Source organism: Anoplopoma fimbria, chromosome 14, assembly GCF_027596085.1.
Source record: "Anoplopoma fimbria isolate UVic2021 breed Golden Eagle Sablefish chromosome 14, Afim_UVic_2022, whole genome shotgun sequence".
Taxonomy (NCBI): Eukaryota; Metazoa; Chordata; class Actinopteri; order Perciformes; family Anoplopomatidae; genus Anoplopoma; species Anoplopoma fimbria.
The window spans coordinates 1,605,830-1,626,570 of NC_072462.1; the positions used below are offsets into that span (position 1 = coordinate 1,605,830).

At 36.2% G+C, this 20,741-nt stretch overlaps 1 protein-coding gene across 1 annotated transcript; it reads right to left on the reverse strand.

Annotated features, from left to right (window-relative positions):
- Positions 1-1,309: 1,309 nt before the first annotated feature.
- On the reverse strand, positions 1,310-19,492 carry scarb1 (scavenger receptor class B, member 1). Its single transcript, XM_054612047.1, is given in 15 exon segments — positions 1,310-1,396; positions 2,580-2,652; positions 3,817-3,861; positions 4,962-5,108; positions 5,408-5,459; positions 5,627-5,700; positions 10,128-10,246; positions 11,227-11,393; positions 11,472-11,587; positions 11,669-11,764; positions 12,510-12,713; positions 13,479-13,620; positions 16,660-16,768; positions 16,771-16,819; positions 19,183-19,492. Coding segments are annotated over 14 exon segments (1,512 nt in total). The 5' UTR covers positions 19,303-19,492; the 3' UTR covers positions 1,310-1,396; position 2,580.
- Positions 19,493-20,741: the final 1,249 nt, after the last annotated feature.

Here is a 20,741-nt window from a genome sequence, read left to right on the forward strand (position 1 = left end):
TAAAAACACAGAGGAAAAAAAAAAAAAAAAAAAAAGGATCACCCGTTTACGAATAGGATTTCAAAAAACATTTATTACCTCCATGTTTTTTCTTCATTCATTCACTTATCTATAATATAGGAGGCATTTAGACGGCATACGTCATCATTCATCTCCATTTCAAGGATATACATTCACACCTTCAGTAGAAAACATAGTAGGAATGAGTCCGCTCTGCTCAATGATCAACAGAGGAGTGTTTGAGTCCTCAATTTCTATTCTGCGATCCTTAGCGCACATGAAATAGAAGGACCTGAGGGTTAGTGGTTATGTAGACGAAGGAGTGTTCCTCCTCCATGAAAGGCACATCGGTAGTAAAGTACAGTTCATTTGGCTTTTCTGCCGTGAGTTCCCTTGTTTTTGACGCAGAAACATTACAGTAAAAACACAACACTGATGAGGAGACAAAACTATAAAATGTTCCCGATCAGCGCAGTTGATCTTTGAATACGGAGCAGAGCAAAATGAACACACTGGATTTTTTTAGTTTTTTGTAGTTCTTTGTAGAAAAAAAGTCGTTTTTAAAGCGACTCGTTCTGTCTGAAAGAGGTCGAGGTTACACTTGTCTTTTTGGACAGAATGTGGATGAAATCCAGACAATTTATCAAACAAAGGTCTATGATGATGGAAACACAAGATATCCTCATTGTGCTGCTAGAAAATAAAGAAGCTTTTATTGTGAAAGGTTGGGGTAAAATTGTTTATCACTGAATTAGCAGACTTTTGTAAGTGGCTATTCTTTAATAAAACAAGTCAGCAGCAAAAATAACAGGGGACTTTATTGTGAAAGGTTTAAAGTAAAATTAGTTAATCACTGAATTAGTGGAAGTGTGTTAGCAGCTAGTCTTTAATAAAACAAGTCTACTATTACTGCAGGGAGTAAGAGTAAGCAGCAGAACTAACAGGGGGCTTTTATTGTGAAAGGTTTATTGGACATGAAATCTGATTATCCAGCAATTTTCAGCCGCTCCTTTGACCAAGAAATATGTCCGAGTTCACAAAAGTCGCATTGAAAAGACGAGTGTAACCACGGCAACAGATAAAACAGCATCAATCCAAACACATCTAATGAAGTGAGAGTGAGTCATCAAGTGTCAGAATAGTGAAACATGTCCTCTCTTCACAATGAAATAATGTCTATCAGTGTTTCAGTTCAAGGTACTGGACTACCTTCAGAGAGTCCACGACACCAGCTGTGTGTGTGTGTGTGTGTGTGTGTGTGTGTGTGTGTGTGTGTGTGTGTGTGTGTGTGTGTGTGTGTGTGTCAGTTCTTATGATCTTGGAGTAGAGGGTCTCTCTCTTCAGTTGAAGTGCTGTTGTTTCCGTCTGACGTGTTGTCATCTTCACATTCACTTCTCTGTGTCAGAACCAGAAGAGAGACGAAGCGTTAGAAAAAGATAAATTATGCCTACTTGTGAAAAAAAGTGCAACTTGCACAAAAAGATGGAAACTTTATGGGCGTGTTTTGCTGTAATATCTGCTGTGAAATGGACCTTGAGATGGAGCAGATAGCAGCAGGAAGGGATTCTACAGTCCTTTCTTTGTGAATTCAACCCTCAGACTTTCAACCTCAAATGATAAAAAACTGCTGAAATGTTACATTTTGACATGATTAAGCATAAAGTATGTTTATCTCCTCAAAAGCGCACATTAGTGTCTAAGCTGACACATATTCATAATTCTCATATTTTCCAACCAGCTGTGCAAAATATATTGAGTTGAATGTCATAGACAATAAGAAAAGCAAAAATTAACATTTAAAAATTGGAATCTGGTGCATTTCTTGGGTGTTTTGCAAAAAAATAAAATCACTTGAACATTAAAATAAAATAAAATAAAATAAAATAGAATAAAATAAGTCAAAGTTCCTCAACAACAATATTGCTGCTGCAAAATAAAAAGTTTTACTAAATAAATTAAATGAATGGGGTGTTTTTTTAACAAACGCCTGAAAACTGGAAATCTGATGAAGCAGGAAATATGTATTTCATATTCTGACCTGTTTTCCTTTCATACATTTAAAGGGAACACCTTTTTCCTGCATTTAATTTGCTTTTAAACCAATATAAATAAAATAATACTAAAAATAAAATGTATCGATTTCAATAAATATAGAGAATATAGAAAACTGCTGTAATAGAACATAACTCCACGTTTGACCTCTGTTTGGAAAATACATTAACATGACGAGTAAAGTGCCAGAAACGTACAATAAATCCGCAAGAGATCTGGATCATTCGTTCACTAAACTTCACTCCACAAACATTTCTGCTTTTTAAAAAGAAAGAGTAGTATCATGAGTCATAAAACAGTATTCAAATCAAAGTGAATAACTGGAAAAATGTGACGTGAAAACAAAAATGAAAGCTGCTTATGATGTCTTGCATCATCCCCGTTTTTCTTTTTTTTGTAGTTTTAACGTGTCTGCTTTTGAATCCATGTTATTTATATACGTTAAGTGGTAGATCTAATTTTTCTGTGCTCACCTCCAAAGCAAAAAACTAAACTAAACATTTATACATTTATTTGTGTGCACCCACCTTAGTTATTTATGATACATTTCTCCTTTGTTTCATGGTCATGAGCGCCTTTTTCCCGCTCATTATCCGTGACCTAAGAGACGACCACATTATCTTATTGTTATTTAATATTACAGGACGTAGCTGCTGGTCTGATTGGAGTTGTGACGGCGTTGAAAACCAGCAGCGTTACGTTTGATTTTAGATTGTGGATGTGCCAAGATATTAGAATTCATGCAAGGATGAGATTTCTGTTGGTAATCGGTTCGATCTTGCAGTTAATTTAACGTGCGATTGTTTAGTTCAAAAACAATTTAATGTGAAATCAGCCGTTTGAATGGACTGATCATCATGCAGCAAAGTTAAAGAGATAGAAAAAGATGAGAGAATCTGAAACACAATGAAATTAAACAACTGAAACTTATGATATGGATCAACAAATGTTACATCATGAAGGGAGTAAATTCATTCTATACTTTTATACTCGATAAACTGTGAATGTGACGTTCAGACAGTCAGAATGTCTGCTTCATAAAAGATCACAAGATAACTGCAGCTGGACCTGAATATGAGATGTTTCTAAAAATCTATTTACATTTTGCACTTTTCATTAGCTGAGCGTTAGAGCTGCAACTAATTAGTGTTTACTTACTTAATTGTTAATAATTGTTTGGGCTGTAATTTCTTTTTTTTCTAAATAGTAGGAAAATGCATATCAGTGTCCAAGCTGACATATTCATAATTCTCATATTTTCCAACCAGTTGTGCAAAAATATATTGAGTTGAATGTCATAGACAATAAGAAAAGCAAAAATGTAAAAAGCTGAATCCAGTGAATTTTCTTGGGAGTTTCGCCCAAAAAATGACTTTAACATTAAAATAAAATAAAATAAAATAGCTGACAATTGCAGAGAGGATGACAAAGTTGCTCTACAATATTGCTGCTGCAAAATAAAAAGTTTTACTAAATAAATTAAATGAATGGGGTGTTTTTTAACAAACACCTGAAAACTTGAAATCTGATGAAGCACGTCAAAAGCAATGTGTGGCTAAAGAAGAAAATCAAATACCATTTAAAAAACTCCTAAAATTCGGAAGAAATAAAAAATATATTACTGCACTGATTCATTGTAATGAAAAAAAATCAAAAATCAAGCTGATTACTGCAGTTTATTAATCAACTGAAGTTCAAAATTTGACGATGTAATTTGTATTTGGATGATTGAGGTCAGATTGCTTAGCGGACGGTTTTACAAACCCCAGGGTTGTCCACTCCCGTTAAAGTCATATTTGCACGAGACCTCTGGAAACATTAAGGAACCAAAAAACACTTTTAATGAAATTATTAACTAATTATTTCACTGAATCTTTTAGCAAACAGTTCATGTGACTGTTCTTAAAGAACCGCTGACTGCTGCTGCTGATAAACCCGATCATAAAAAACATTACAGCGGCGATTAGAGGAGGAAACAGCCGTGTACTCATTAACCGGCTGATTCATGGATTTATTAACAGTGTAACACGTTTCATAACACTAACTAATGTTACGTGGGACATAGCTTAAATAATAATAGACCAGGGCGTAGCGTAGCTTAGCGCAAAGACTGGAAACAGCTAGCCTTGCACTGTCCAAAGTCAACAAATCCATCTACCAACACTTCTAAAGATCACTATTTATCATGTTCTAGCTCTTTGTTAAATGTCTTAATGTTAAAGCTAGGCTAGCGGCAAGATGCTAAGCTAACTGGCTGCAGCTTTGAATTTACAGGCATGCGAGAGGTATCGGTCTTAGCATGCAACTCTCAGTAAAGTAGAAGGATTGAGTGACTTTAAACTGTTAGTTTTAATTCACAAAAGTCACACAATAACCAGAAACTCCTGTATTCTGCAAAGTTAAATGACTGTTTTTGTCAATGGAGTCTGGTGCATTTAACGGATTTAGTTCCTCGTCATAAAGGTCTGTCTGACAGAAAGGTAAAGAGGTGAAAATATTCTAAATATAGTGTTCACTTAAACTGATATTGATTCTTTTAGGTGTCTAAATACGTCCACAGCAGTACTTTGTTTTGCTCCATCTACTGTAGTAATACACTGAGTATGTAGAAGAACCTCATACAACCACACCTCTAAACATCAGAGCACCTTCAGCTTCTCCTCTGTTAGTGGGAGAACATGCGTCACTGTGCAACATGCTACATGCAGTTACACACACACACACACACACACACACACACACACACACACACACACACACACACACACACACACACACACACACACACACACACACACACACACACACACACACACACACACACACACACACACACACACACACACACACACACACACACACACACACACACACACACACACAACCACAACCACAACCACAACCACAACCTTCATTCTGTGGTGCATCAGGGCGGCGATCAGTATGGTGGCCAGGCCGAGGGCGATGAAGCCGTACTGCATGGCCTCCATCACAACAGGAAGCACCACCAGGTTGGTGTGGAAGGTGGAGAGGATGGGCCCGTCGATGTAGCCGCTCTGCAGGAAGTAAATGTAAATATAAATACATTGTGTTACAGGATTATACAAAAGCTTTGCCTCAATTTTTGCAACTCAATTTGAAAGTAAAGAGAGAAACTGAAGTGTTGAATTCTTGTCTTTAAAACACAAAGTGCTGAACTTATAAAGTCACATGTTCAATCCTCAGAATGCAGAGTGCTGATGTTTTAGTGCTTTTTATTAGACATAAAGAAAAAAATATCGCCTTATTTTAAAACATTACCAGGTAAATACACTTTTATTTGCAGAGTTATATATTTTAATAAAAGATATCTTACCTCCTCAAACCAGATCATCGGCATCACCACCTCAGCCATCTTGCCAGTTTCTCTACAAGGACAAAAACAAAAAAGTCAAACTCCGAGGTCAGACAGTGAAACGGTGAGAAAAGCAGGAAGTGGGCGCCACCCTTTCATATTGAACGATGAATAGACACAAACACAATACATGACGGATGTTTGATGGCGTTAACGGTGCTCGGGGGAGAAGTCTCTTACGTAATAGCCGACACTCTCTTCATGTAGAGGTTGAGCTGCAGGCGGATGGACACGTTCAGAGGGACGCCCGTGAGCTGCAACGACGGAAAGCCTTAAATGTACACTTTCTTTTAACGATAATGTTATGTATACTGTCAGAAAATTGAATGTTTCCATGTTACCAAACACAGTAAACAAAAGGAGGAAATCCTCGTGTGAGAGTGAACCTTTGGGGATCACCTTTTGGAGGATTTTGAGGACAACAATCCAGTTTTAGGGTCAAATTCACACCAGAGACGCAACACTGAAAACAACATTGTTGTATTCTTTTGTCTCCGACTTTTAACTGCCAAACGCCCTTTCCAGGGTTATGTCTATTATCTTTTTACCTCTCCATAAAAACAGAAAATACAGTCATAAAAACATCAATTTTCTGCATATTTTTTGTACTAAAATGTAATGAATGATATATGGATGATGTTATGTCTAAATGTGTAAATGAGGCATTATCTTATCAAACATGTGCTCATTTTTATACATTTCCAGAACATACATGTGAACATTGGATAAAGCCAAGTTCAATATTCTTGTTTCATTTTGTTGACATTTTAGAGTCAAAGGTTTTTACAGAGGGAACCTCTTTGTATCAGTCTTTAAATCAGAAAATACAGTCATAAAAAAATCAATGTTCTCCATGTTTGTAGTACTAATATGTTGTATAAATCAGGCTATGAATGAGATATGAACAAACCCTCATTAAAGACCTTCAGAATATAGAGAGGAATGAAACTGGAAAGTTTGGTGTCATCCGAGGCAGAAAAACCCAAAACAGCATAATGATAATGAAAAAAAATAAAAGGAAATAATAATAAAATAATATGTAAAATAATAAAAAGTAAAAATAAAAATAATAATAAATAAAATTAGTAAAATAAATAGAAAAATAAATAGAAAATTTAAAATAAATAGAACAATAAATAGAAAAAAAGAGCAGATAAACAGTTTACTTCCGGTGTGATTTTTAAGTCCTGCTGCAGCTTAGTCACAATGTTTTCTCTGGCCTTCAGCTACACAAAAACTAGGTTCTCATGTTAGATCAAGTCAATGTTAAAATATAGAGACCAAATTAAACCATTTACTGCTTGAATCTGCAGGAAATTAAATGTCCCCAAGACCTTCTCCCAAATAATAAGCAGTCACATAATTCTATAAAATAGTAGCAATATTTTTGACCTGAGATGAACACAAACTGTGCGTGTAAAACACAGGAAGTTATCAAAGAACGGCTGCACAATAGCCGGGTTTCAGAATCGACCCTGTGTCACACGGCTTTCTCACAACAGTTGGAAGCCTCTAGTGACTCGGATCAAAAGCAGCGACCTTAATGACTTCCTGTCTTATCTCTTCCTGCTTCATGTCCAGTTCACACAAACCTGAGCACAGATCTTTCATTTTTTGGGGGTCAGGAAGAAGCAGAAGTGTGTTTCCCAGTGGACTAAACACCCGCTTACATCTGGCTTTTGTCTTCAAAAGGTAAAACACACCTGTCAACATACTAAACCACCGGTTGGACCCCACAAATCCTGCTACAACGCCAGTGTGGAAGTACCTTAAAGCTGCAGTCAAAGCTTCCTGTCTTAAAGCTGCATTATCTCTCCTGTCCACCAGGGGGCGTCTCCTCTGGTTGTATAGAAGTCTATGAGAAAATGACTCTACTTCTCTCTTGATTTATTCCCTCAGTAAACATTGTAAACATGAGTTTATGGTCTCAATCTCTAGTTTCAAGTCTTCTTCAATACAGCATGATGTTCATTTAGTAAATGATGCTCCATTTAGAGTCAAACAGACCATAAAGCAGGGGATGCTTTAGGGCGGGGCTACACACTGATTGACAGGTCTCGTTGCAGGTTTTAAGGAACTTCAGCAGTGGTTTCACTTGTTTGAACTGAACAAAAGTGTTTTTTAAGCCTCTAAATTAATCTATAAATTTGGAAAATGTATTATTTAAATGTCCTTTTAATGATTTAGACACATCAGGAATCTGTGGTGTGAAGTTTACACTCCCAAAGTTTTCCCTTCAACATTTGAAATAGCTTCATAAAATCCAACGCCAAGTCTCTTCCTTCAATCATTAACCTGACATTGACCTATGCGTCATGAGATTTCTGCTCTTTTCTTCTTCTTGGAACCGTTATACACCAGCTGTAATCTGCACGGCATCAGTTACCATATATTTTTATTGGATTCATAGAAGGTTTGCTTACAACCTTTAATTTGAACAACAACTGCACTAACAGTGAAATAGCCCCAATTTCCAATTACCTTATCACGATGCAGATTACAGCCAACTTCTCTGCCGGTGACGTTTACAGGAGGAAGGTTGTGTAAGGAAATCAGAACGAGCTGAATCATGGCAGCATTACATCAAACTTATCAGTTCTCAGAATCCACTCTCAGGCAGTGCACTTTCACTGTTACTGTGCAGCAATAAAAATAAGACAATCTGGTAGATTTAGAGGTCTGGAGGTCAACACAAACAAATAGGATGATTGTGATTATCAGCTGGACTTGCTGATAATCACACGATTGCACGATGCTAACGATCTTTGGGTAAGTAATCTGTGTCAAAGGGACTTCCTTTAAAACTTGCGAGTGAGATATATAAACATTTAGCAATCTATCTATCTATCAATCCACTGTATAGTTTAATTCACTTTACATTATATATATATATATATATATATATATATATATATATATAAACGTAGATCAACATAAGTTTGGGAAGGCTGTATTGAGGTGTATTTGGAATCTCAATCAAAACGATACCAACAGGTGTAGTTTGGTGACGTGGTGAAGAAGCGTGGGATCATGGGAGTTGTTGTCTCCATTGCAGTCGTTAGGATTCCTTCAGGTTTCATGTTTCAGGAGGTTTTCACTACAGAGGCCTCCTCCTCTGATTAAAACACTGTTTTAAAGCAGCTTCATGTTAAAGATCTGAGTTTCTCTGACGCTGTTTGGAGGACGCACAGCATCCTGGAGGAGCTGCTGCTAACGTTAGCTTAGCTTGTTTCTCTGATAACTTAAGATCCAGACATTAATGGAGGTTTTTACCGGAAGCATAATTATACGGAGAGGTCTCCTCATCTCCTGAACAATTAAATCCGGTAATGAAAACAGTAAAACATTAAATAAAGCAACTTTTAGCAGTGATGACTTCAGATCCAGACGTCAGATAACTAAAATATAGAGTTAAAAAACACCAGGATCTAAAAAATGTGCCTTAAAACTGTATAAATAGTCACTTTATATTATGTTGTTGTTAACAACCACAACGCTGATATGCACCACTGACAGGCGACCGAATGAAACGCACCATTACTTTGATTAAGTTACAGATTTTTCTGGTTTAAAAATGTAATAATAATAATGATATGTGCAAAACTCAACTAAATATATAATAAATGTCTAGATGTTTATAGTGATTTTAATGGGGATAAGTTACATTTGAACCTTTAAATTACTAAAGAATGCATTAACAAACAGCTGGAGGTAAACGTGTAATAATCAGATGCAACCCTTCACCCACTGTCCATCTGAGATTCTCCTGTTTGTGTTTACAAAAAGATAAAAACGTGACACATAACACAAAGATTGAAGCTCAGTGATACGTGATCACTCCACCTCGACATCAGATCTTATGTCACCTCTTACACTCTTTAAACTGTTCAGTATCTTTATAGGCTTTTAAACAATATCACAGCTCGTTAAATCTGCAATAATTTAACACCAAAAGTACAAACTGTTAACTGTGATTGATTTTTTTAATATCAAAATACCGCTCTCATCTTCCTGTTATACCTTTTTGATAACTTAACCTTTGATGCATAAATGTAACCAATCAGATATGAATTGATATAAAACAGCTCCAATGAGGTGACATATGTAGAACATCACATTTTAGAGAGGATGTGATGAAGACCATGCTTCATTTAGTCTTAATTGGTTTTGCATTCTGGGAAAAAATGATTTTAGAAATTTAAATAATTGTCGTCAAGCCTCCTATTTGTTTTATTAAAAAAAATGCATTATTTGGGAGAATACCAACATAAATATAGAGAATAAAAAATAAAGTATAATTATAATTAAAAGGATTTCTGTTTTGAAAACGCACAGTTTTTAAATGATGGTTACAGAAATCATGTTTATGCATCTACGACAGGAAAGACATTTCAAACCATGAAGTGATTTATATTTAAGAGTTCAAATTATGAAAAGACAAGCGCCTGAATTTATGTAAATGATAGAAATATTATGTCATCACCAAAAGTTTTTCTAAATTGATTTGATAAACCTAGAGGAGCTGCATCTGTTCATTCATTTCATGCCTTTGATGTGTGCAGGAAGTTAGAGTGAGTGAGTGAGTGTGTGTGTGTGTGTGTGTGTGTGTGTGTGTGTGTGTGTGTGTGTGTGTGTGTGTGTGTGTGTGTGTGTGTGTGTGTGTGTGTGTGTGTGTGCTCACTGGATGGATGTCTATGAAGAGGCCGTGCTCGTCCTCTGTCGGTTTAAGTCCCTGCACGAAGTCCAGCAGCACCGGATCGGCATTAAAGAAGTGAGGATGAGAGATGAAGACCGGAGAGTCTGAAAAATGGAAAAATAAATTACTCCACCAGTTTCCATAGTGACAAAAAGGATTAGTTGGTATGGGAGAGTTCACTCAGAGCATTTGTTGTTGGTACTTTTTGGACTTTTATCCAAATCTCAGGCGTCAAAACTAGAAGTTGAAAACAAACTTCCTGCTACATAAAACTTTTTGGGACTTTTATCTAATATTTGCTTCTTCAGGCGTCTAAAACTACAACATATACACACATTGTCACATTTTTCTCTCTGTGGTCTTGATTTTCCCCTTCAAAATAAAAGTTCTGCTCCTCTATGGAAACAGAACAATCATGACTAGAAGTAGAGAGAACTCAAACATGTCTTTAGTGCAGAATAACACAGTTATAATGACATGAATCGTAAAAAATTAAAAAGTTGAAGTTGAATTTCTCTGATCATTTATTTTACAAAAATTGGAAAACAATGGAATCTATATGTCCAACATGTTTAGTGTTACCAATGTTGGAAAAAAAAAATGGAGGCTATATGAATTGAATTATTCAAATGTTTTCCAGCCTCTCCTCTCTGCTTTGTGTTCAGCAGCAGTTTAGTCCAAGTTTCACTGAATTGTTGTCACCTGACTGTTGGTCTCAGATGAATCAATCATGTCTTCATAGTTTCACTGAGGAGCTCAGAATTTAATGTTTTTTACAGAAACTGATTAAAGCAAACGGTTTATTTGTGGCGAGATTTTAAATGAGACATGTAGATTAGATTTTTTTTTGATGAGATATCACAATTTTAAGCTTAGTTTTGGCTGCTTTTTCTGACGGAAGCGTTCGTCACACATGATGTGTTCAAGGACCGTTAGAACGATGAAAATCTGACCATAATGACAGTTTTAACAGCTTCTGGCTGTGATAAACGATGTAGTTTAGGAGATCGTCCAAAAACACATGTTCTCCCCTTAAATGAGACACCAGGTGTCTGAAGAGGAAACAGGGGAGATGTTCACTCACTGTGTCTGCAGCTGCTCACGTTGAGCAGACCGGACTGTCTGCAGGGGCAGAAGCCCTCGTTGGGAGCGTAGTCCGACCCGTTGGCGAACATGGTCTTGGGTGCAACGAATCGATACAGAGGGATTCCCTTCATCACGCCGTCTCTCTGGTAAACCAGCTCCAGGGATCTGAAACAACACCAAGATCTGAGTACGCAGAAAGAATCAGAGAGACAGGAAGTGAGAAGGAACTGAGGAGAGTTCTACCGGCAGGCGTCGGGGCTGTAGAACGGCAACGTGCTCTCTCTGGTCATGAAGGGAGGCCACATCTGTCCAGCCGTTCCGTTGATCATGTTGCATTGAGGAGAGTTCCAGTTGCTCAGCTGCAAACAGAGACGACGGTCAGTAACGGGTCAATGTAGAGGAGAAAACATAAAAGAAACCTGCAGGTGTGGAGTCGTCACCTTCGTCAGGCCGTTCCAGGAGTCGACTTTGTGGACGTTCCTGATGTCGTCCTGTCCGGTGTGGATGGTGAACAGGCCGGTGTTGGAGTTGTTGAACTTAATTAAGACGCATATGAACACTTTTTAATGCATGAGCTTATTATGCACAATATCACAGGACTTTTTATGAGTCAAAAACCTCAAAAATATTCTATCCACAATCACATAAAACAGAAAAAAAACAGCAAATCCTCACGTTTCAGAGAATGGAATGAGCCAATAGTTCAGTTATGTGGATTAGTAAATGACTAATTGATTAATTGAATAATGTTTTTTTAGCAATAGAGTGCTCCAGAAGAAAAGTTTCACATGTTGCGTCTAAAAAGAAAAGGCCAGCTGTTCTACTTTCATCCTTTTCATCTCAGGTGCTTGGGGAGGCTGTACTGTTGCTAAGCAACCAAAACCTTTGAACTGTGATGACGATGATGAGGAGGAAGTTGCTGTAATTTAAAAGTAAGTTTCACTGATTGAACTAAACAAATATAAATGGATTTCCAGGAATGGAACTCCCTCACAGAGGCTTTACTGCTCAATGTGTGAAAGCAATAACACTTTATTAGTCTGGTCTCGTCTTGCTTCTTATTGTTATTGATTATTGAGTCTCTGTGTTTTTTGTGTTCTCACATAGTTTATTTCTTATTTTATTTTGTTAAATTTGTATCAATTTATAAATAAACGCTGCAGCAAAACTGTGTATTCATGCACTTTATTTAGTTCGCAGTGTGAATATACAACATCCTTCAACTTTTCTTCTCATGTTTTTCTCGTCTCCATGTTTGTAGTCTCTGACATAAACACTCACCTCAGCGAAGAGTCCGAACTTCCCCGTGGAGGGCAGCATGCCGGGCAGGTACTTGTTGAGGAAATCCACCAGTCCGCTGTCGTAGCCCCACATCAGCTCCCCGACCGTCTTGGTCAGGAACGGCCCCTCTTTGAAGGTCTTGAAGGTGGCGCTGATCATTAAACGCACCGCGAAGGGAAGATTCTCCATCATCACTGCTGCGCCCTGAAAAAAACACAGGTGTGAGTGAAAACGCAGAACACTAAGAGAACGATCGATTGACGACTGATGAGGTTCTCAAATGTTTTACGAACAGTTTGACCGGTTTGTTACTCTTCTAGAGTTAGCGTTATGTGAAAGAACAACCTAAGAGAAATGTATATGAAAGATATTAGACATGTATTAAATATATTTGCAACTTCACAACTAACAAATTTGTTAAGCTTTTTAATTAAAATTATTTAAATAAATGATATCATGATAATTTAAATGAATAAATCTGAAAACTTTTCATGGACCCCCTGGTCGAGAGCCACGGACTTTTGGAATATAAATAAAAATAAATTATACATAATTATACATAATTTGTTGGATAAGAATGTGATCAATTAACTATTAATGAAAAAAATACATTTATATATTATGAAAAATTAATGGATCTCCTGGCAGAGAGTCACAGTCCTTGTAAATATAAATAGATTATTATAAATAATATGCAATTTGTTAGATAAGAATGTGATCGATTAACTGTTATAGGTCTAAAAATCTAAATAATATGTGTTGAAATATGAATCATTTTGTTAAATAAAAAAAGAAAATAAATTGTATCATGATAATTCCAATTATTAAATCTGAAAACTTCTCATGGACCCCCTGGCCGAGAGCCACGGACCTTTGGGGGTCCCCGGACCCCCACTTTGAGAACCACAACCCCAGAGAATGTGTACTGTTGATGCTGATGATGCTGCTGCAGGAGAAGTGAACTCTTACCAGCACCAACATGTTTGGAATGGTGACGACTTCAGACTCGTTCCCTGAAGACATGGACGGCTCGAAGAAGTACCGTCTGTATTCTCTGTAGGAAACCGTCCCGTTGGAGTGAAACGTGATGTTGTCCTTCTGGATGCGTTTCCTGAAATAAAAGGCAAGAAAATATTCAAAATCTAAAGTTCATAAAAATGTTGATACACTCACGGCATTTAGCTTAACAAGAGCAGCTAGTGATGTCTTTTATTCCCTTTTTATCTATTTTTAAAAAATCCAATTTGATTCAATCTTAAGTGATTTTATTCAGTTTTTTTATTGCTTATTGTTTTCAACCCTCTAAACACCAAACATTGTTCTTTGTGGCCTCGCTTTTGTCTGCAATACAACTAATATACCAGATAATAAATACAAGTATTGCACCTTTATTGGAACAGCACAATCATGGTAGAAGTATGGATGTATTTTGTGCGGTATAAAACAATTATAGCATGAATATATATATATATATATATATATATATATATATATATATATATATATATTTTGTGATGATTTATTTTACAAAAATTGGGAAAATAATTTCATATATATAATATTTTCCTAAGTGCGCACACAGGTTATGAATATTGTAATAAAAGGGGGCTCCAAATGCTAAATATATTTGGATATTTGCATTTTTACAGCCTCTCCTCTCAGCTCAGAGCTCTTTGTAGTTAAGATGCAAATACAACATTATCTATCATGTGATGCAACCAGCCGGCATTATCTCCAACAGGTTGGCTCCGCCTGATAACCCCCCAAGATCTGAGAGGAATGTAAAAGGCTGCAGGGAAAGCTACCAACAACCAGTGAACAGGAAGTGACCATATATGGACTGAGGAGGAGTGACGTAGAGACGCCGTATACGTCTCTGGTGTGGACCTGTCAATCAGTGTGTAGCCCCGCCCTAAAGCATCCCCTGCTTTATGGTCTGTTTGACTCTAAATGGAGCATCATTTACTAAATGAACATCATGCTGTATTGAAGAAGACTTGAAACTAGAGATTGAGACCATAAACTCATGTTTACAATGTTTACTGAGGGAATAAATCAAGAGAGAAGTAGAGTCATTTTCTCATAGACTTCTATACAACCAGAGGAGTCGCCCCCTGGTGGACAGGAGAGAGAATGCAGCTTTAACACATGAAGCTTTGACTTCACTTTACAGAGCAAACTGCCAGAAAACTGCAGGTCAGCTGCAGCTCTCCCTTCTTTTAAATCAAGGCTGAAGACTTTTTTATGAAATCATTTCTTACACAGCTTTTTTTAATAGGTTTTTTTTCTGTCTTATTCTATATCAGCTTGTTTTAAATGTTCTCTTCTCTTGGCTCTTTAGTGACTGTTTTGTATTTAAAATGTCCATTTTATAATGTGTTTCTTCTGCACTTTTTTTTTTCCTTGTTGCTGACTTTAGTGATTTACCACGATTATTTTATTGCATTATTGTTTAGTAATTTACCACCATTATTTTATTGCATTATTGTTTAGTAATTTACCACCATTATTTTATTGCATTATTGTTTTTTAAATTCACCTCGTGTCTGAAACCAAACCTCCGTCCTTCAGATCAAAGTACACGTTGTACAAAGAATGCTAGTAATGTGATAAAGTGACAGGATAAGAGAATTACACGATAAGATAGATAAAAGGAAGGAAAACTATTTCACTAAATGCAGTGAAAGTACAATTATTAACTGGAAACTTTTGTCACCACTGTCTGAAACGTGTCTTTGATCAATACTATGATCAGACAGATTATCTATTTCAAATAAATGAATGTTTTATTATTATTTAAATGAAGGTTTTGTAAGGCTGCTTGTGTTACATTTGAGGATTATGAGAAAAAGTTAAAAAAAATACTGTTAACTGCAAATTCTACGAAATAATTTATAAATTATTTTAAAGAAACGTATCAGTTATTAATAATAATATCAGTGAAATTTGGTGAAAATAAAGAAAGCTCATTAAAAGCCTTCCTTTAATGGATAAACTTAACATGCACACTTATATTTAACGTCTTCTACTTCAAAACAAAAATCCTTTATGTCCTTTCTCTACGTTCCTCTAAGAATGTAGATAAACATGAAGCTTTTATGAAACTATATTACTTCAGAAAAGTCTCCCGATTACATAAACATTCCAACAGAGACTCGGCTGACCTTACTCTGAGGCCATTACAGCAAACATTACGAAAAACAACCACGGAGGAGATTAGATAAGACGAGCATACTTAACACTAAATGTGAGGACGTTAATTTGAACTCTCTGACTTGATGATAAGATTATTCTTTATTTCTCTCACGTGACTGTGTCTCCTAACGAGCCGGATATCTCCATTTAAAAACACATTAATGATCCTTCATCACCGTGAACACACTCTAGTTTATTCTGACTCCATCCCACATACAAAAACTCACTACAGCGCCAAATGTGGATTCATCCGCTGCTGCAAATAGTCCCTAAAAAAACCAGTGTGAACAACAATGCCTCATCCCTGCAGCTTTCTATAGAGACACATGTTGTCCCTTTGAGTCTTCACATGACATTTTTTAACAATAAGAACATTACATCCTTCAAACGAAGCTTTTTAAATGCAACTTTTAGACACTTAAGGACATTATTTGCATCCTTTTTTGTCCCTTTGAACATTGCAAAATGAACTCAAAGTCACTCTGAAGGTTCACATTTGTGCAGAAAGTGACAAGTAAGCGAGAAGGAGGGTAATTCAATCTTTGTTTTCCTGCAAGAAAACCTTTTAAAATCCACCCGACTCCTTTACATAACGTCTTGGTGAATGTAAGGAAGCCAAAGAGTTCCTAGAGAACGTTCAAACCCCCTGAACTCGAACATGTGGAATTATTATACTGTTCTATAAGGTACAGAGTGTTCCCAAAAGTGGGCGAAGCCCACTTAGAAACACAGCTGGAGTTCATTAAATCAGCCGCTTACAGTGGATTTAAAGGTGATGCAACAAATAAATAAAAGGAAATTTGGGTCTTAATATCTTAGAACTTTCTGCAGAATTTGATGAAAAGATGATGCCTCTTGCAACATATTTACACGTTGCAGGACAAAATGTACGAATCTGCAATTAAAACAAATGATGTTTTATATTTTTATAAAGATGTAGATTTAAAGGGAGCACCTGTAGACGAAGGGTCCTCTCTGCTCCACCATCGGCTTCTCCCCCTTCAGGATCTCCTTCGGGTTGAGGACGTTGAAGAAGTAGACGGACATGAAGAACGGCACGGGACGTCCTTCCACATGGTGTAGGACATCTCGTTCTTCGGGTCGATCACCGTGTTCTGACAAGAGAGGGAGAGAAAATCGTTAAAAAGAGGGTATGCAATGACAGATTATTGTCTCAATTCAACATTTTTGCATTAAATGACAGAAAATTGTGATAAATTTCTTGTTTTGGCGAACGACAAACCCCAAAAACCCAAAATATATTCCGTTTATTATCATACGCATTACATAAAAGCATCAAATCTTTACATTTAAGAAGAGAAAACCAGCAAATATGTTTTGTGAAAAATCGACATGAAGACACGTAAAACGTTTTTTATGACAAGAATTAAATTTAGTACCAAAAATGTGACCTTTATATTCACTTAACATGGTTTCATTTCTTAATTCAGCATCATATTTGTTCCCAAGTAGCTTTTAATCTTGAAAGAAGCAGATATGAATAAGAAGAAGTAGAAAGATAATCTGATTTATTTTTAGTTATTTTCCTTTAATCAAATACTTGTTTTGTTCATTAAATGTCAGAAAATTGTGGAAAAACGCTCGAGGCGACATCTTTAAAAGTCTTTCTTTGTCTGACAAACAGTCAAAAACTCAAAAAGTATTCAGTTTATAACCATATAAAAGAAAGAAAAACAACAAATATTCACAATCTAGAAACTGGAGCTGGAAGATTTTACTTAGTTACTCAAGTACTCGAAGTACAAAAGTAGCTATTTTGAATTCTTCTCATAAATCTTCTCTGTAATAGTGTAAAATGTGACATGATATTTAATATTTCATTATGAATTCGCACTAGTCATATTCCCTTTTCAGGTTCAGTTCTGTCTTACAAATAAAAAATACTCCTAGTTGGACCATAACAGCAGTATAATGTGAAGTACTTAAGTATTACATCTGTAGAAAAGCTAAAGAGAATATGTAGTACATGAAATCCTCCACATGTACTACACACATATGAAGAAGTACTCACATTTACCTTAGTAAAAGTAGAAATACCACAATCTAAAAATACTCTATTACAACTTAAAGTGCAAGTAAAGAAGTATTATTAGCCAAATGTACTTAAAGTATTACAAGTAGAAGTACTCATTATGCAGAAGGGCTTCTTTTCAGAGAGTTATATTATTATGAAATACATTATTCAGGTTTTATTTCTAATTATACGTGTTTGTTGATGTGGACAGTTCTGAATACTTTGTACATTAGTAGTATCGTACTGCATCATATCATACAAGTACATCATGATTACTTTTTACATAGAAAAACACATGTTTTAACTAAAGTAAAGTACAAATATGTCAAGACATAAGTACAGTACTTATGTAAATGTACACATTATTCTATTCATTTCTTTCTTTTACTACGGTTTCTGCTTGTTTTTGTGGTTTTTTATGTTTAGATATTCTGTTCTTTGTAGTATAATGTGTTTTTAATTTAAATTTAAGTACAAATGAGCTCTCAGGCTTCCTTCCTCTGCTGTGAAGTATTCCTGTTGTGTTCTATTTAATTCATTAAGCATCTTCATTATTGTGCAAATGATCTACATTCCATCATTGACCCATTTTTCTACAACGGTATCAATTAGTCATTCAAGTGATTATTTATGCAAAAATTAATGTTTTTTCTCAGTTTTACATCATATTAAACTGCATGATCTTTTGATTTTGAACGAAACAAGACATTTAAAAAAACATCACCCTGGACTGTGAGGAGCTGGGATGCACATTTGTCACCATTCTCTGACTGTTTAAAGATCAATTACTTTATCTAGTAAATCTGGAGTAAATATCTAACTAAATATATCAATAAAATGCATTTCATAAGACTTTATTTGCAATAGAATCACGGCTTGCTTATTGTTCTGCTTAGATTTTATGATTTCGGCACAGAGACAAAGAAACTCAAAGCAAGGAAATTCAAAGACAATTCAAAGTGCTTAATATTAAAAGACAAAGTGCAAAGGAAAGACATACAAAAGGACATTTAAAGCTCAGACGTCAGGGTTTTTATGGAGGTCACATCCTTGTAGCCCTACATCTCCTTCACTGTCACATCCCTTTATCCCCATTCTGTCCCCAGTGAGATATAGCCTCAAACACAGCTTCACCTGTAACCAGACTCACATGAGATATAGCCTCAAACACAGCTTCTATCACCTGTAACCAGACTCACATGAGATATAGCCTCAAACACAGCTTCACCTGTAACCAGACTCACCTGCTAACCAGACTCACATGAGATATAGCCTCAAACACAGCTTCTATCACCTGTAACCAGACTCCATGCATTGATCAGTTATTAGCACATATTTGCATGCATGCACCTTTTTTATCATGTATTGATTTGCTCATGTGGTCACAGAGTCCACTCAGCACTTTGTGTGTCTTCCTGCAGAACGTCCTCGTCCCCAGCTTACCTTGACTACCTGGTCGTCGATGATTATGGGTCCCACAAAGGCCAGGAGGGTCCCGAAAACCAGCATGAGGACCCCGGACACTATGAACCCGACTGCGGCTCTGGTTGCACTGACTGCCATGCTTTGTGACTGACAGCTGACGCACAGTGCCTGCAGCTTGTTGTTGCATAAACAGCTGATCTGCTGAAGGACTACAAACACGTGGCAGCCCCAGACTCTGTCCCCTCTGTGCTCTGTCCCCTCTGTGCTCTGTCCCCTGTCCTCTGCTCTGTCCTCCTGTGGGACAGTCTGGGGTCCAGCCTGCTTCTGATCTGACTGATCGATGTATTTGATCTGCTGCTGCTGCTGCTGCTGTATTTATAGGCTGTTGGGAACGCCTCCACCGCGCTGAGGACTCTGGGAAATGTAGTCCCTGCTCCTTCTTTACTTATGTAAAAGTGACTACTGTAAAAAATACTCCATTGCATATAATAGTCATACATCAGCAGGACATACTTAAAGTATCGGCAGTAAGATACTTATTTTGCAGCTTTTGTTTTTATTCTTACCTTTATTATAACCTTTATTTATGATTTATGAACCCATTGAGATTTGGAATCTTTTTATGTTCTGGCTAAAATGGCAGAGTAGATATTTCACCTCACACAAACACAGATAATAGATTTAAAAAACTAAAGGAAAAATAGTTTAAAACAGCTTTTTTTATATAGATTTACGTTTATGAGACGACAGACTTATAAACAAAGCAGTAAATTGCATCAATTAAACAACTTTCATTCACTGGTAGACAAGTACATTCACAGCTCAAATGATCTTTAATCCCGTTTTAAAATCTTGCATGTTTATATAATAATCTAGATTACAATCACACCAAACTTTAAAAAGCACTTTCACCAAAAACGGTGACATTATTAGATATTTAATACTGAAGCATCAATGTTAGAGCCGCTTGTTACTGTTGTAGCTGCTCCAGGTGGAGATACTTTAAATACTTTATATACTGTCAGATAGTTTAGTTCAGGGGTTCCTAATCTAGGGATCGGGGCCCTCCAAAGGGTCACTAGATAAATCTGAGGGGTCGAGTGATGATTAATGAGAGAGAAGAAGAAGAAGAAGAAGAAGAAGAAGAAGAAGAAGAAGAAGAAGAAGAAGAAGAAGAAGAAGAAGAAGAAGAAGAAGAAGAAACTAAGTTCTGATACAGACGTTTTTTCTGTGAAATATTGGATAACTTAATATCTTTGTGAATTACTGGTTTAATCTTTATGAACGTGCTGTATTTAAAAGCTAGAATGTAAAGTCTTAATCCGAAATGTATAAATGTAAATGTTAGAACTTAGAAATATAAGTATAAGTAACGTAAAATGAATATACTTAAGTACAAGTACAAGTTCCTCCAAACTACTTCAACTGCTGATGAAAACTAAAATGTATTTTTGACACATTAGAGTCTTTGAATGCTCCAAGTATTTACCTTAAGTCAGAATTAAGTCCAGAGTCACAGTTATACACACTTATTTTGTTTAACATCTTAAAACTGTTGAACATCAATCCTAAATTAA